Genomic DNA, 17,686 nt, shown 5'->3' with positions numbered 1-17,686 from the left:
TCGCGAAGCACAGCAACCCAAAAGGCTTACGCGTTCGCAAGTTTACTCACACGTTCGCGAAGGCTGCTCCCCCAGGCCTTCGCGTTCGCGAGCCAATACTCGCGTTCGCGTAGAGTAACATTGGCTTCCCCCTCCCAGGTCCTCATTATTATGCGTTCGTGAGGTGATGTCCGCGTTCGCAAAGGGAAACCCCCCTATACTTCGCGTTCGCGGAGAGCAAATTCCACCCCCAGCCCAGCTTACTCTTCGCGAACGCGGGAGTATCTTCGTGATCGCGAAGAAGAAAACACCATATGACAGCAGAAGCTAAGGAAAACGAGAATTTCTAAGTTTCAAAACTTACCTAGCCTATCCGAAACTCACCCGAGCCCTCGGGGATCCAAACCAAATATGACACAAGTCCAAAAATACTATATGAACTCGCTCGCGCGATCAGAATACCAAAATAACACCTAGAACTACGAATCAGACACTAAAATGAATGAAATTTTCAATAAAACTTAAGAACTTTCATTTTAACATCCGGACATCTGAATCACGTCAAATCAATTCCGTTTTGCGCCAAATCTTGCAAATAAGTCATAAATACAGTAATGAACTTATACCAAGCCCCGAAACTAAAATCCGAATCCGGTAGCAATAAGGTCAAACTTCGGTCAAATTTATAAATTCTTTAAATCTTTAAACCTCAAATTTTCAACAAATTGCGATAACTCGAGTTAGAGATCTCCGAATTCAATTTCGGGTATACGCCTAAGTCCCAAATCACGATACGGACCCACTGTGACTGTCAAAATACTGATTCGGGTCTATTTGCTCAAAACGTTAACCGAAGTCAACTCAAATTAATTTTAAGGCACGAATTCATATTTTAATCAATATTTTACATAATAACCTTCCGGAAAAAGACACGGCCTGCGCACGCAAAACAAAAAAAGTTTAAAGAAGCTATTTGAGATTTCTAAATATAAAATTAAAGGTTAAAGCTCTAGATAACCATCACAAGCTAAAAGTCACTCAATTTTTGCTTAAGTATCATAAATGCCTCCTCTTCTTTCTCCTATTGACTTTATGTGACACTTGGGCAAAACAAAATGCTACACTTTTTTGTGCTTAATTACTCTTCTACTGGAATGGATCCTTTCATTCGTAATGTTTTTTCGCAAAAATCTCACACTATTAATATATTACTACACTTTACATGTAATTTCTCAATCTTGCAGCCGTCAATATAGAATTTTGTTTGCATATCTAATAATTTTCTATCTTTTGTTTTTACTAAGATGCAAATCCAAAGATTTCACTAGCTTAAATATATATTATATTTATTAATAGATAAAAAGTTAAACAAGATCAAAGTACCGAATTAGTATTGACTCGATCTCGATCGTACGGAATAGAGCTTGAGTAGTGTGCTTCAAAACTAAGATGGATCATACATTACTATAAACACCAAAAGCAGAATAATTTTTTTTTTTACCTTTTACAAATAAGTGAATGAAGAAAATTTTCTATGTTCGTATAGGAAAGAATATAATAAAGTTAAAGTAAAAAACTCAAGGTGACATGGTTTATTACTCGGCCCACCTCGACCAAATAGAAAATTCTCTCTAATACTCTATCCAGAAAACCATTTCTAATTTCTGTCCTACTTTGAAGTCCTCGAGCTCCGCTAGAAAGAAAATCTCTTCTCTATTCATAGATGAAGTCCTATCTAATGACTTTAGTTGCCCTTGAATTTTATTCCCTAGTTCAATCCGGAACTCCAAATATGTAAGTAGCGGCCTTGTCAATGGAAAGACAACCCCATTCTACACTTCATCAAAACGAAAATCATGACTTATCTATTCCTCCAAATACCATTTGCCTTTTTTCCACATGCTTCTAGGTTCATCTCCACCCATTTAAGTTTTTAATAATCATGAGTACTTAACATATATGGTTATGTGACTATAAGAGGGATATGTAAATCTTTGTGTCCTATTGTAGTTTTTTCATTTTCATCTAACCATTCACGATTGAAATTTACTCGCCGAACTAATCGGAATTCGCACTGTCAAATATTGATACGGATATCACCTATTCTTGTAAGTCAACTTGCTTGCAATAGAGAGTCACCTATTATTGTAAGTAAATTAGCTGTAAGTTTACATAAATTTAACTAAACAATAAAATAATGAAAGTTTATGATAAGAAAATAAACATTAGACATAACTTATAGCTTGTTTGGCCAAGTTTTTTCTGGCTAAAGGTATTGTTTTTCCAAAATTAAGGTGTTTGGCCAAGTTTAATTTTTAGGAGGAAAAAAAATACTTTTGAGTAGAAATAGAAGCTATTTTTGAGAAGTTAAAAAAATAGATTATCCCCAAAAGTACTTCTTTTGAAAAACATTTATGAGAAATTATACTTAGAAATACTTTTAAAAAGTTTTGGCCAAATACTAATTGCTGCTCAAAAGTGCTTTTCAAATTGATTATCCAAACACAAATAATATTATTTTGAAAAATACTTTTGAGAAAAACACTTTTCAAAATAAGCTCATTTTAAAAGTTTGGTAAAAAGGGCTATTAATCTCAAAAGTTAGCTCATAAGGTGATAGTCCAAGACCATATAAGGAGCCCAAATAACTCATCACCCATCGATGTGAGAACTCAACACTAATGTTCAGGACTCGACCTATGGAGTATGAATAATACAAGATAGAAGTTCGACATCGGTTATGGATCGGGTAAATGTGACTCCGATACTACACAGCTCATGAGGTGAATATTGTCCAAGAGTTTGCGAGAAAAACACAACAAAAATAGAAAACCCTAATCCATGAAAACTAGGAAGACATGCAAACGCGTTAAGGAAAAAGTGAGTAGAAATAATGGTGTTTGTGGGGTGCATGCATTGCTATGAGCTTGTGAAAAAAAAAAGCGATGAAAGAAATGGGAAAGAGGGTCCTTATTAGCCTCTAAAGCTAACGACAAGAGAGGCAGTCTTCTATCAATCTTTCACTTTCATTAGATTCTTGTGGTCTCTATTTTATTTTATATCTTAGACCTAGCTGCCACGTTTGAGCCCATCTCCTAGCTCCCTTTTTATTATCATATCCCTCCTTTATTTAATTTAGTACTAAAGTATTATTTTTTATTTCAATTCTACTAGTAATATTCCTCTTGTTTATTCTAAGATGATGTTTTCCCAATTATACTAGTAGTAATATTCTACCGTAATATATTTTGGTGGCCACGAATTCGTATGGTTATGTTTTTTGACATGCTTTTTCATGCCATTGCCGCATTGCGTGTGGGGGTTTTTTAGCTATGTTTTTTCTTTCTCACTCTCTCTTTCTTTTCTGGTTGGAATTATGGAAAAGAAGGTGGAAAAGATTGTTGCGTATATGAACAAACTCTGCACGTATATAATTAAAAAATTACTAAGATTCTTAATAGTGTGAAGTTTTTTTTATGAGAGTTTCTGGAAGGATTTCCAATACAATCGCCTTTATTTCTCAAATTTTACTCTTAGAAACTCCTATGTTAGAAGCAACCACGTTTATAGAGTCTTAGCAACTCCCATGTATGTTCAAAATAAAATATTGTCTAGAAATAGACAAAACGAACTACAATTGTCTAGAAAATTTATATTCTGGTGATGCTTTAATTTTCCATATGTTCTCTTAATATTCATAAGAACTTTAATATCCTATAGAATTCTTCCTATAAAGAGAGGTTGAATTTGCACAAAAATGGTTTCCTCTTGCCGCTGTACTTACATAGTACATATACATAATATTCCTTTTTTCTTTTACGTTTTATTCAATATCTTTTGATTACATAAATTCAGTGCAATATTAGGCATATGTTTTTGCAAAGAATTTCACATTATTCAATAGATTAAAGTACTTGAAATTCTTTCATTAAGAGAAACAGTTAATTACTATCACTCTTCTTACAATCCTTTGACGAGAGTGGGTTGATCTAGTGGTGAGTACCCTACACTTTCAATCAAGAGGTTGTGAGTTCGAGTCATCCCAAGAACAAGGCGAGGAGTTCTTGGAGGGAGGGAGCTGAGGGTCTATCGGAAACAGCCTCTCTACCCCAGGGTAGGGGTAAGGTCTGCGTACACACTACCCTCCCCAGATCCCACTAGTGAAATTATACGGGTTGTTGTTATTGTACGCTTCTTACATAATCCGAAATATTAAACATGTTGGCGTTAGAAGAATTCTACCTTTTGTTATTAACTGAACATAAGCAACAAAACTGGGAGAAGGGAAAAACAAAAAATTGTTTTAATTAGTTAATGAAAAGTAGAATCAATCACAGTAAAAACCAACCTAAAGCTACCGACCAACTTTGGTCGTAATTTCCGACCAATTTTGGTCGGTAAGCCATTCCGACCATCAAAATATCATCCACATCCAAATTGTCGTGTTTTGGTCGGTAATTGGTCGATGTTTTTGGTCGGTTTTTAGCGAATTTCTAGTAGTGAAAGGGAAAAGAGCAAGATTTATAAATCGAAAAAATAGAAAAGATAAGGACGGACATAAAAAGCATATAATGGATGAGTATATTCGATGCCTGACATGCAATTTTGTTAGTGTTATTAGTATATGTAAATCAGAGTTAATTAGCTAAAAGCATGTATTAAATGAAGGCCATGCATTTGACACTATATTCCACACTTTAACAGAATATTACACATTTCGTATATACCAAATTCAATAGTGCACGTGCATGATCAAAATTTTAATGTTTTTTTCAATATTTCTAATAAATTTGATCTGGAATTTTAAAAAATATTCTAGTATAATAAGACGCACAATAATAGGCAGAAGTTTATGATATCTTGAAGATGGGATCTGTTCATATACTCCCTCCGTTTACTTTTACTTTGTACGTTTTGACTTTTCACGCTCCTTAAGAAATAATAAATAAAGTGTATAATTTATCATGATACCCATATTAATTGATGCATATTTTATTGGATTTGAAAAAATGATTTGAAATGAGTAATAAATACTGTGAGTATAACCGAAAAAAAATTGTCTTCTCTTAATATACGTAAAGTAATAAGTAAAAATAAAAATTTATTTTTAGTATACGTGACAAGTAAAGATGAACGAATGGATTACTAATTTATTTATTTAAAAAATAGTACTAGCTAGAAGAGACGTTGGTGGAGTTAGAATCTAATTCCCTTAACTGGCATTGGCTTTTCCTCACTTTCATGCAAAATGCTTTTACATACTATTCATCAATCAGACGTAGTTGGAAAGGTAGCTCTCCCTGCAGCTTTAGAATATATATTTAACATGCACATAATTTATACAAGTGTGTATCTTCGTGTGTGTTCAGTTAACGTACTCAAAAGAAAATTAATTACCATGTTTATGATTAAAAAAGGGTCATACTAATGTCTTAATTTAGACATCTAGTCAGTATCACATTAAAAATAAAATGGACTAATATACTATAATATTATATTAGTCACTAATAAAAGAATTTGGCGTAGTCGTCGTCTAGTATGCATACAACTACGGTTCAGTCTTAGACAAATTAATATGGTTATATGAATCCTTACTAATCATATTTTTTCTGTTTAAATTCATCTCTCAGATCCACACAGTATACAAAAATCTGTATTGTGAAGATTCATGATGAACTAGCTAGTTAGTTTTATGCTAGCTGTCAACTTGCTACAACCTAACTTTCCTTATTTATTTGAACGTGAGACCGACAATGTGAGCTAAATCTCATACGTTGAGTTGTGTAATCGTCTTGTATAATACATTATTTTTTTATTTTAAAGACAGTCCTTCGACAAGAAAGTTGTTTTTAACTTCAGAAACCTTTTCTTCAACAAGTGCTTGAAATATAATTCGTTGTCCCTTTTCTATTTTTTAGCATATTGTTTCAAGTTCGGGTTTTAGAATTTTACATTGAAGTTAAAAGTGATCAAAATTGGAGAGAGCACATAAAATACTGAAGTAAGATTGTGTTTTGGGGGGGGGGGAGGGGGAGGGGGAGGACATAAAAAGCAAGAAAAGTCGATGTCCTTACTTGCTTACTCTAATTTTCCTTTAACTGTATAACGTTTTCTTCTGCCCTATTTGTTAGACTGAAAAATCTATAATACAATGATGGAGATTTGGCCAAAATATTTTACATATTTTTAGAATATCAAGGTCACGAGTTCGAGTCGTGGAAGTAGTCACTCATACTTGCATTAGAGTAGGATGTCTATGTCATACTCCTTGAGGTATGGCCCTTCTTTGACTCTGCGTGAATGCGAGATGCTTTGTGTACGAAACTATCCTTTTGATTTAAATTAAGAGATTTAAATTGTAGTCTTGTGATAGTAAAGTACTAGTATTTTTTTATTACAAAGTAGTAAAATTTATCAACTGACAAATTTATAGTTAAATCAACTTTATCTTATTCTTGTTCCCTTCTTTTTGCTTTTTGACCTGCATGTAATTGTGGGGTTATAAGGTGCATGCAAAAGAAAATACTGAAGCTGCAAAGTCTGATTGATTGTTGCCAGCATTAGAGCAAGATTCCTCCGGACGATAGTAACATGATATGATATGAAATTGCAAGTATAAAAGGTAAATTATGAAATGAAACTTTTCATAATAATTGCACATGGAACTGACACCTTAAAATTCCTATCTGGTCACTTTATAGGTCGAAGAGTACTGCATTCTGTAAAAGTAAATTTCAAACATTTTCTAATTGGCTTTATATTGCATTTTGTGAAGGGGGCTTGGAAACGTTAAAGATATATTTGTGTGATATGTATGACATGAGTTTGAGCCGGAAAAATAGTCACTTTCGATGTGCGACCCTTTTTCAGATCCTATATGAACTCGTGAATCGTGATCCTATGTGAGTTCTATCCTTGACTTCTATAGCATAAACTTTTTTTACTACACTCCAAAGTATGTTGAGTTTGAAGTTCATTCCCTATATATCTTTTGGAAAGATACTATGCATTTTAGTCTGCACGAATCATCCACACGTGGAATTGGGCTTCCCCTCCCAAGAGTACAGTGGGTGTAACTATTATAGGGGATTGGTAACAAATATATACTAGCAAGGTTTAGCCCGTGTTATGCACGGGACTTTGGAATTGTCATAATTCTTTTTAAGGTGGTGGGGAGTAGCTATTTGATGATATTAATATACCAAGAAGTCATAAATATGAGTTTGACTCAGTTATGAGGATTGAAATAACCATTTGACATGAATAGGAGCCTAATTTGAGCAACAACATCATATAAATTTATTATATGAAAAAGCACCAAACCTGTACATCTTGCAAAATATCTTCATTATTGTATTTAGCATTAGTTTTGTAAACTTCATGTAGAAGTGTCGAGTACACAACAACATCAGAATAGACCTCTCAAATATTTCTCAAATAAGGTTACAACTTCTCCTACTCACAACAGATTATGTACTTTACCACAACATATCTGGAAAAACACCAAATCAACATGCCTTTTCTGCACATTTCTGAAGAAAGAACTCCAAAAATAAGACAAATCGGTTATGAAGGAGAAATACACAAGGAAAAAAATAATATGAAAGTGGCTTCAAATCTCACACAGAACCACAAGAAACAGGAGAGGAAACACATCAATCAGATTGAGGTTCTACAATGAAAATTGGACTGTGTATTTGTAACTAATTGAAGCTAGTGGTTAATTCTTTTATCTCATTATTCAATAGTGAACTTCGTGCTTTAAAATCTTTGCAAGATCAACCTACATTCACAAGTAATCTACAAATTCCTTCACAGTTCGGATGATCCACAAGGTAAGTTAAAATTATATTAAAACAAATAGAAGTAAAATACCTCAGCAAGAACAATGGAGAGATTGCTAGGACTATGCCAATTGGAGTCAACATTCAAGGAAGAACAGGACATCAACAGAATATAGGCCTATCCAAGGGATCTATCTATGATTGATTTCAAACAAATGATATTGTATGTTAAATAATCATCACCGCTATCTGTTGTAGGCAGTCGAATTAATAGGTTTACATGATGGAAACTTATTGCTCTCAATATGACTACAGTCCATTTGAAGAAACAGGTTCACATCTAGGGGAAATAACCTAATATTTTCAGGAAATAACTATTGCATCTATGTCAGAAAAACGATCTCAAGGATATAAGGTTATTTTGCATATATGCATGAAAGATGTTCTCAAACATTTATGTTTATTTCGCATCTATGTTTGAAAGATGTTGTCAAGGATAGAATTGTCCGGAATAAAGAGTGCAAGATACTTGAAATGTATGTTGAACACTTCTCTCACCTGATATAGTGCCCGATTAACATCTCCCATTGTAGAAACAAATCTTTTCCAAACAATTAGCCTATCACATTCCTATAAGGTAAATACCATTCATTTGAGTATAGAAATAGTATTGTTTATGAGTATGATAACAATCATGGTGTCAAGTTGTTGCTTCCCATTATTCAGTTAGAAATCTTGAATCCAAATATGCAATTCAGATATGAAGAAACTATCAGAAGAAGCTAAGTCAGTTACAAAATTGAATCTAGAGGTAAACTGTTTTCTAAGTTTTGCATTCTAATATCAAAGTTGTAGTTTTTATCCAAGAAGAACTGCTCAATACAATAAAACAACAAAATCAGGCAATGCCCATTATCATTACACAAAACAAAAAGCTTAAGTTCTTTTTTCAAGAAAAGCGTGTTCTGGGGATTGAAAAGAATATGGAAATAGACCTGATGGGCTTGAAAATAGAAGAATCTGAAATCAACCCTTTCACCTGATTTGCCCTGCTTGTTATTCTGCCTTAGCAACTTTAACATTTTTAGTTTGTCACATCCACTCAAGTTGCTGAGTTAGTGGCTATATTTTTAAAAATTGTGGTACAGACAACAAAAAGAGTAATAGTGGAAGTATTACCTCAAGTTTCAGCCTTTAATTTCATTGCTAATTTCACGGTAACATAAAAAAATTCAGCAACTTTCACCACGTCTTGCGCAATAAATCCTGAAAGTTGAAAGACCTCATAGGGAAAATAAAAATCTCTGCAACAAAACTCTCAATTAACATCAACTCATTAGCAACCTCATTTTTTCTATTCACCTAGTAGCATCTATTATGTGGACAACGAGAAGGGAGTTATCATATTTGGATCAGATAGAAATGACTAAACTAAAAAAGGAATTTTTCTTTAATCCCATGTTAGCATTCTTTACACAAGGCCTTAATCCGATCAACAGCAAGAGCGTCATTGGACTAACAAACTTCCCAGGGAAATTCCTTTGAAAAGCTATTGTACCCAACAAAAATCAGAAACACATATCATGCACCCAAGTATCTATTCCCAAACATACATGTGAAAAAAGGTAAAAATAGTGACATGCATTCACAAAATCGACAAAAAAATTCAAAATAAGAGGAAAGCTAACAGATAGTTATCAAAATTCCACGACCAAGGAATGAGTGCAATAAAGAATAAAAAAGAAAGAAAGAAACAAGAAAATTAAACGCATCGCTATCACAGGAACAGAAGAGGCTAAAAACAAAGAGCAAATTGAGAAATCTGAAAATCAAATAAAAAGCTGAAAATGAGAGAGACAAAGTAATAATGAAGAAAGACTGGAATAGAGATGTAATCAAGCATAGAACAGGCGACTGTTGAGTGCACGTTTGGGTATTCACAAACGGTGATATACCTGAGAAATATTTTGGTGCTAGGATTATCCATTCCAAATACAACGCTGCAGAGAGAATACAACAACAGAATGCAGGTGAGAGAGGAAAAAAGAAGAGTAGAAAGCGTATACGGTCAAAATCAGAGCTCGGATACAACTTGATAGATTTGGCTTGTAAGCTGGTGACCACGGACTAGAGATTGACCTCGAGTCTCATCAAGCTAGAACTTGAGGTCGGAAGACCTGCCCTATAGGAACCTTGAGTCCAATCTCAATCTTAGCCTCGGGCGAGCTCGAAAATAACAAATGGAAGACCGAAATATCCGCGATCGGGCTGATATTACGTCGGGAATCTCGGCGCATATCGGCAAGGAGCCACCAATTAGCAAATCAAGAGATTTTTACCTTTAATAAAAATGTACCTAGAGTAAGACTCATCTACTATATAAAGGGGTATGATAATTCATTGTACACATTGTAACACGCATCCCAAAGCAATATACTGTTATTTCTAATTCTTATTATCTTATCATTCTGTTCCGGCATCGATTAAAGCATTTTTGACTGAGGGTGACCAACCTTCAAAGCCAAGATTGTTCAACTTGAGTGGTTTGCGTTTATTTTTTCATCATTAATTTCAATATTAATCTGATTTCTCATTTTGTTTTAAGTTAGATCACGTATCCTTAAAGCCACGTATAAATTTAATTGTTATCTGATTTTGAGGGTAAATAGAAAGAACAATGGAATTAAAAAATCAGTAAATAAATCTTAAGAACAAAAGTGTATTCTAGAAGTCAAATGGAATGGAAACGTTGTGCCCCACACAAATAAAAAGCATTTATATACATGTCACGAAGCAGTACACGTGTCCCACAATAACATTGGAATACATAGAATTTATAATTTTGGAATACAACTTCCATTGCATTTTGTACAGGCGCTTGGAGCATGTGTTCGTCCCCTCAAACTCTCATTTCTAAATAGTAGAAACATGAAAAAATTACGCAGTATAGTCGCTCCCAAAAATAATAATCGAAAAAATAAATATTTTTTAAAAATTAATATAAACTATATATATAATATATATATATATATATTATGTATTTGACTTGTATATGTAATTATATTTGGTTGATTGGCCAAATATGTAACTTACGCAATATATATCTGATGAAATCATTGTTCAGCTATGAAACGGCTAATAGGCCCACTAAATTTGGGCTTAGTTTTATCACAACCCGTTCACTATCCAAGTCTTAATATAATATAAGTTGTTTAGGCTGCACTACATTCGACCAGTTTGGGAATATTACTCATAAATTGGAAGTATATGAGTGTGAATTAATGTTGATACATAAATGTATAACGCTCAAACGTAGACTCTTTAGATTACTTGAGTAGTGCTTTATCCATTTAAAGATTTAAATTGTCGTAACTAAAATCAATCTAAGCAAAATATTGTCTCACACCCTTACTGCATTACTAATCCACATCAAAGTAACAAAGCATTTAGAAAAAATGAAGAAAAGGGGCAAACGAATTCTTCCGAGTGTAGGATATGATTTTATATTATTATATAATAAATTGAATAGAAATTACATTTCTAACTAAAGATTAAAAAGAAAAACAAACAAATAGAGATTTTGATTTTAAGTTGTTTTGGTGGGTTGATCCATTTGGAGTCAAGCATACCATACTTGGGGAGAGTGCACACGTAGTTGTTTTTAGCATCTCTATTTGAAAAATAGTCAAAATTTCCGTAGTTAACGTTTAGGACTGATATTTATTTAAATTTAAACCTTAGGTAGAATTAGGCTCTGCTTTAAGACATGAATGTATGATTTTGACGGCTCAAACTTCAGACCCTCGGATATAAAGTTAAGCTTCAATATTTATGAACTTCAGACTCGAGATTATGAAGAAGAAGAAGAAGAAGAAGCAGTTTAGATAAAAGCGGTTCTCTGATATCATTTCTATCCAAACTCACGATAATAAGGTGGTGATTAATACTGCTCAATTAATACTCCATCTGTCCCATTTTAATTGTCGCTTTAGCTCAAAAAAACTATCCCAAAATAATTATTACTTTAGAAATTCAAGACTAAATTTATTAATTGCTTTCAACAACACCCTTAATAATAAATTGTTGGTAGTAAATCTGGTTGGGCAGCTCCGATAAAGTCCATTTCTGATGGTGCCATGAACAGAGACGGCTAGGTTTTGTGGTTATGTCTTAAAAGATATTAACACTTGTACATACTACACTTTGGTTATGAAGGAAAGACCACATGTGTCTTTTAGTCAAAATAGGAAAATTGCTTCAGCTAGTATTGGACTTGGACTCAGACAGAAAATAACTTATGCGCCTGTTATGTTTTGGGCTTATAACATTTGAAGGTCAATAATAGAGCAAAAATCATTTATAGCCACTCGGTAAAAACTAATGACAAATGGTAGCCATAAAATAAGGCATACAATTCATAGCCCAAAACCAACTATAAGAGCTAGCAAGTGAAACCCAGAAAACTATCGAAGACTCTGGCTCCTCAATGCAACCTTCTTTTACACTTAATATTTGTAGTCAAAATATTTAAAATCCCGCCAAATCACCCCCAAAAAATCCATCAAACCTAGTGAAATCCCCGTCAAAATCGAGCAAAAATCATTTATAGCCACTCGGTGAAAACTAATGGCAACTGGTAGCCATAAAATAAGGCATACAATTCATAGCCCAAAACCAATTATAAGGGCTGGCAAGTGAAATCCAGAAAACCAGCGGAGACTCTGGCTCCTCAATGCAACCTTGTTTTACACTTAATATTAGTAGTCAAAATATTTAAAATCCCGCCAAATCACCCTAAAAATCCTTCAAACCTAATGAAATCACCGTCAAAATCCACCATTTCAGCCCAAAGATTCCATTAAACCCAACCGTCTTCTCCATAATCACCAAAATCTCCTTTTTTATCTTTTACAAAAAAAAATTAAATTTTTAGTGATCCAATCTAGAAAAATATAATATTGCATAAGCAAAAATAGCCATGATATAAGAAGAGGAAGAAGGTTATGTATAGGTTTTACACGTATTATACACATTATACACTAGTATAAAGTGTATATACACTTTTTATACATTGTCTAACAATATATATACTATTATACACTTTATATATAAAATACATACAAAATTATATGAACATTGAATTTGTATAAAAAGTGTATATATATTATATCAATGTAGATGCACTTTTCATATAAATGTGCATACATAATATATACACATTATATACAATATTTTTTTAACACTCACCATAGTCATTGTAATCTTTCACGTCCAATTTTGTATAATACGTATATAATAAATGTATCATTAGTGTATAATATATACCACCGATTATACACTATATTATATAATTATTATACACGGATTACATAGTGTATAAATAAAGGAGCGCCGACGATAATGGAGGACACTAAACTTGGCCAGAAAAAGCTTTTCTCTGGTAGCGACTATTTTATTTTCTCCATTTTTCATCTTCTTACAAAAGTCATCCGAAAAAATATCATGCAATACTATATTTGAAAGTGGAAAGAAAGCAAAAAAAGCGGCAACCACCGCCAGATCTTTTGCCAAAAATTACTCAAAGAAGATAGATATTTCTGTATCTAAGTAAATGAGGAGGAGATCGCAAAGAAAAAAGAGAAAATTAAAAAAAACGTGTGTTGGTATCGCTATAGGAGAAGAAAAGAAAAAAGAAAAAAATGAGGGAGTGAAAAAGGGAAAGATAAGAAGAAAGGGAAAGATAGAAGATTGAAGATTGAAGAAGATGAGAAGAGAGAGATGGGAGAAGCAGGCGGTTGAAAGAGAGTGGAAGTGTATTGGGAATAGTAGTTATTACTTATCAATAAATTGGGCCTAAAGCCTATTTCGGGTCCATGGGAGAAAACATGGGCTAATAAAATTTTGAAGGGCTATAGAGGGTAGTTTTCTCAAAACTCAGCTAAAGATGATTAAAGACATATACTTCTAGAAGGTTCAAGATACAACATTTTTATACAGCTGTAAATAGCACTATTTCATTATGTAATTATCCAATAAGTTGTTACACACTAACAAATAGAGTAGTGCCAAGTGGCATAGGCAGTTATATCTTAGATTCCATTTTCGTTTGTATATATACATACATACACTGTACAAAGGATTATTCATTCATATACACGGAAGAAAATTTTCACAATCTTCTTTTCATTTTAGCATGGTATCAGAGTAGGATTGAGTCTACAGAAATCATCTTCTTTTTCAGATCTCTGAAATTCCTTCTTTTTTTCTTCTGCTCAATGGGAACTCATTCTTAAACCATTGACTTCGTCATTTATGGTATACCTACTGCAACTCCAGCTGCTTCTGCTACTGTTGGTATGGATAGCAGTGTTGTGATTGATTCATTACATCCCTCAGATTATCCTGGGATGAATCTTGTCTCTTCAGTGTTTAATGGGAGAGGTTATGGTAGTTGGAGAAGAGTTGTTGTCATAGCTTTGTCTGCTAAGAGCAAATTGGGGTTCATTGATGGAACCTTTGTTGTTCCTGCTACTGATTCAACTCTGCAGAGGGTATGTGCCCGCTGTAATGACATGGTGTTGTCATGGCTCCTCAACTCAGTCTTGAAGGAGAGAGCAGAGAGTGTCTTGTACTCTCAAAGTGCCAAAGACCTGTGGAGTGACCTTGAAGATAGATTTGGTCAGACAAATGGAGCTAAACTCTTTCAATTGCAGAAAGAACTCAGTGCTGTTGTGCAAGGTAATTCTAGTATTTCAGGTTACTTTACTAAGATGAAAAGCTTGTGGGATGAACTAGATGCACTAAACACTTTTTCTGGTTGTGTTTGTGCGTGTGATTGTGGAGCTAAGGCAAAGAATTTAAAGGCACATCATGATAAAAGGTTATTACAATTTTTAATGGGTTTGAATGAGACTTTCATACGTGTTAGAAGCAATATATTGTTGTCTTCTCCTTTGCCTACTATTGGACATGCTTATTCCTAGTCATTCAGGACGAAAAGCAGAGGGAAATCCATGCTTCCCCAACTTATCCAAGTGAGTCAGCATCCTTTATAGTGGAAAATCAATCAGGAGGGGGGAAATCAGTCAGGAGGCAAGAAATATAATGACTATAAGGGACAGAAGCAGGGTACAACTATGAAGAAAAACTTTGCTATTTGTGCTTACTGTAAGAAGCCAAGTCATGGGATTGAAAGCTTCTATAGGTTTTATGGATTCCCAACAGATTTAGAGAAAGTTTCAGGGAACAGTGCAATCTAATAATACATTTGTTGCAAATGAAAATGGGAGCAGGGAGGTAATGCTTCAACAAATGTTTCAGATGTTTGATGGTAGGCTATAATTATATATTTTAGTCGCTTATTGCACTCTAATTTACTGCACTTTAATTAAGTTTGAGATTTAATTGCTAGTGTTTTGCACAAATTATGCGTTTTATACCTTGTAGGAGTGATTCCAAGTGATGTAGATGTTATGGAATGAATTCAAGCTATTCTGGAGCTTTGAAGTCTGAGTAAAAGCCCAAGGATTAAGTTGGGATCATGTTTGGGGATCAACGGGCAATAGTGCACTTAACGAGAGAAACGAAGAATTGAGGTTTTCCTAAGGACCGATCCGCTACGTATTCATGCATATCTTCACAGTGCTTAAATTGGTTCATCTCGTGAGGTTTAGACTTAATCGAGAGAGGAGTTTTTTGCTGAACGTTTGAACTAATAATAGAGTCAATTTGAGAGACTCACTCGAACATTGGAAGTGAATTATCTAGAGTTAAATTCCGAATAATTATCTTGCACTTATTCTATCAAAACTCTATTCTCTTCCACTGATAACCTTAATTGCTTATTCTTTGTTTCGATAGTTATTAGTTAATAGTTGTAGATTTTAGAGTCTTAGATAGCAATTAAGCTAGAAACTACGAAAATACTATTTAAATCCAATCCATGTGGACACGATATTATACTATACTATCTTTGACTAGCGAGCACAATTTAAGTGTGTGTTTTGTGCTCGTCAAATTTTGGCGTCGTTTTCGGGGATTGTCAATCAATAGTGTTTGAAATATTTTGTAGTGCTAATTCACAAATTTATTTTTATTTTGTTCTTCACAGGATTCTCCTCTGTGTGCAGGCAATAGGATAAGTCCGTAGTGTATGACATGATCTTCTTGTAAATAAGTAATACCCTACAACCCGGAATTGGAAAAACACTTGCGACAACTGAGGAAGGAGAAAGAGTTCACCATAAAGTTCTTGGGGCAACCTTCAACCCAAGAACACATGGCTAATAACGATGACTATGAGGTAGAGGCAGCTGCAAGAGAGGCAGCGCATCATAGGAAAGAAGCCGCAAGGATAGCAGCTGAGGCAGCCCGTAGAGCTGCTGAGGAAACTGTCGAAGACAATGGGGGTCGAATATTTAATCTAAATTGACCCTTGATTAAAGACCAGTTCGATAATGCGGTACCCAAGCCTGGTAGAGCATTGGGTGACTATGCCAGACCAGTCTATAATCAAGGATTGTCAAGCGTTAGATCACCTCCAATTGCAGCCAATAATTTTGAGTTGAAGCAAGGTTTGCTTCAAACCATTCAAAATAGTTGCGCTTTTAGAAGGAAGATGAATGAAGATCCAAACACGCATCTGATGGACTTTGAGGTGATTATGAACACTTTTCAATATATTGGGGTGTCACAAGATACAGTATATTTAAGGGCATTCCCCTTTTCACTTAAAGATGATGCGACGCAGTGGCTTTAAAGCTTGCCAAATGGATCAATTAGAACATGGGAGGAAATGACCAGAAAATTTTTTGATAAATATTTCTCCTTATCTAAGACGGGCAAGTTTAGAGGAAAAATCCATAACTTCTGCCAGAAAAAGAATGAAACTATTTTTGAAGCATGTGAGAGGTTTGAGGAGATAGATAGAAGGTGTCAACATAGCGGAATTTAACTATGGATGCAACTCCGTGATTTTTGGGATAGATTGACACCAATCTCGCATAGAACATTAAGCAATGTAGTTGGAGGCCCTTTTATGAAGAAGACTCTAGAGGAGATAGTTATAATTCTTGATTAGTTATCCGACGATGCTAATCAATGGCTCTCAGAGAGTGTGGAAAGAAGAAAATCAACTGGTGTTCACTAAGTTGATGCTACTACATCTGTGCAAGTACAACTTGATGCTATGGCTAAAAAAATACGAAAGCTAAATGTAGCTTCGATGCAAAATGTACACCACACAGGTTGTGATGTATGTGGAAGAGGATACCCTACTCATGAGTGTCAAGACTTAACTGAGGAAGTGAATGTTGTAGAAGACTATAATGCAATGGGTCAGAGACACCCCGACTTTTCATGGAGTTCACGTGGGGGTACTGCAAATGCATGGCAATAAAACAACCCCAGATTCTAGGAACAAGGAGCTCTAGGTTTTCAAAATCAGCAGAGACAGCAGTATCAATCTCCACAGTAGAATCAATCTAGCATGGAAGATCTTCATTATCAAGACAGATGAGAGGCTTGATGCCCATGATGCAGCTATCAAAGAATTGGGTACATCTTTTCGAAGCTTGGAAAAACAGGTTGGGCACTTAGCTACTCTAATATCTGAGAGAGCCCCAGGAATACTCCTGACTGATACAGAAAGAAATTCCAAAGAGACAGTAAATGTTATAACTTTTATAAGTAAGCAAAAGTTGAAAGATCTCTCCCAATCCAAAAAAAATATGAGACATGAAAAATAAAGCGGGGAGCAGCTGAAGAATGGTGTCGAAAAAAAGAAAGAAGGAAAATAGAGAAAGGAGGAACCTGAGGTGAGCAAGCATATGCCTGTGCTACCTTTTCCCCAATATCTAAGTAGAGAAAAGCTGGACAAGCAGTTCGAGAGATTTCTAGACGTGCTGAAACATGTTCATGTAAAC

The 17,686-nt window shown here is 34.4% G+C and overlaps 1 protein-coding gene and 1 long non-coding RNA gene across 2 annotated transcripts; one reads left to right on the top strand and one right to left on the bottom strand.

Annotated features, from left to right (window-relative positions):
* Positions 1 to 7,254: 7,254 nt before the first annotated feature.
* Positions 7,255 to 9,803, bottom strand: LOC108947840 (uncharacterized). The gene is made up of 2 exons (XR_001972419.3): positions 9,719 to 9,803; positions 7,255 to 9,029 (listed from the first exon to the last, which is right to left on the bottom strand). It is a non-coding gene; the product is annotated as an uncharacterized lncRNA (long non-coding RNA).
* Positions 9,804 to 13,163: 3,360 nt separating this feature from the next.
* On the top strand, positions 13,164 to 14,746 carry LOC117280571 (uncharacterized). Its single transcript, XM_033660293.2, has 2 exons — positions 13,164 to 13,203; positions 14,100 to 14,746. Exons 1-2 carry the CDS (start codon positions 13,164 to 13,166, stop codon positions 14,744 to 14,746), a joined length of 687 nt encoding a protein of 228 aa, XP_033516184.2.
* The last annotated feature ends 2,940 nt before the right edge of the window (positions 14,747 to 17,686 follow it).

This window comes from Nicotiana tomentosiformis, chromosome 11 (assembly GCF_000390325.3).
Source record: "Nicotiana tomentosiformis chromosome 11, ASM39032v3, whole genome shotgun sequence".
NCBI classification, from domain to species: Eukaryota; Viridiplantae; Streptophyta; class Magnoliopsida; order Solanales; family Solanaceae; genus Nicotiana; species Nicotiana tomentosiformis.
Note: the sequence above shows the minus strand (reverse complement) of the source record. Positions and strands in the feature narration are given on the sequence as shown.

What these genes read in the sequence shown, in the direction of transcription:
- LOC117280571 (XM_033660293.2), top strand. Translation starts at nt 13,164, where the DNA reads ATGGAGGACACTAAACTTGGCCAGAAAAAGCTTTTCTCTG. An exon ending in CCAGAAAAAGCTTTTCTCTG is followed by an intron (nt 13,204 to 14,099) that starts GTAGCGACTATT and finishes CTGCAACTCCAG; the next exon opens with CTGCTTCTGCTACTGTTGGT.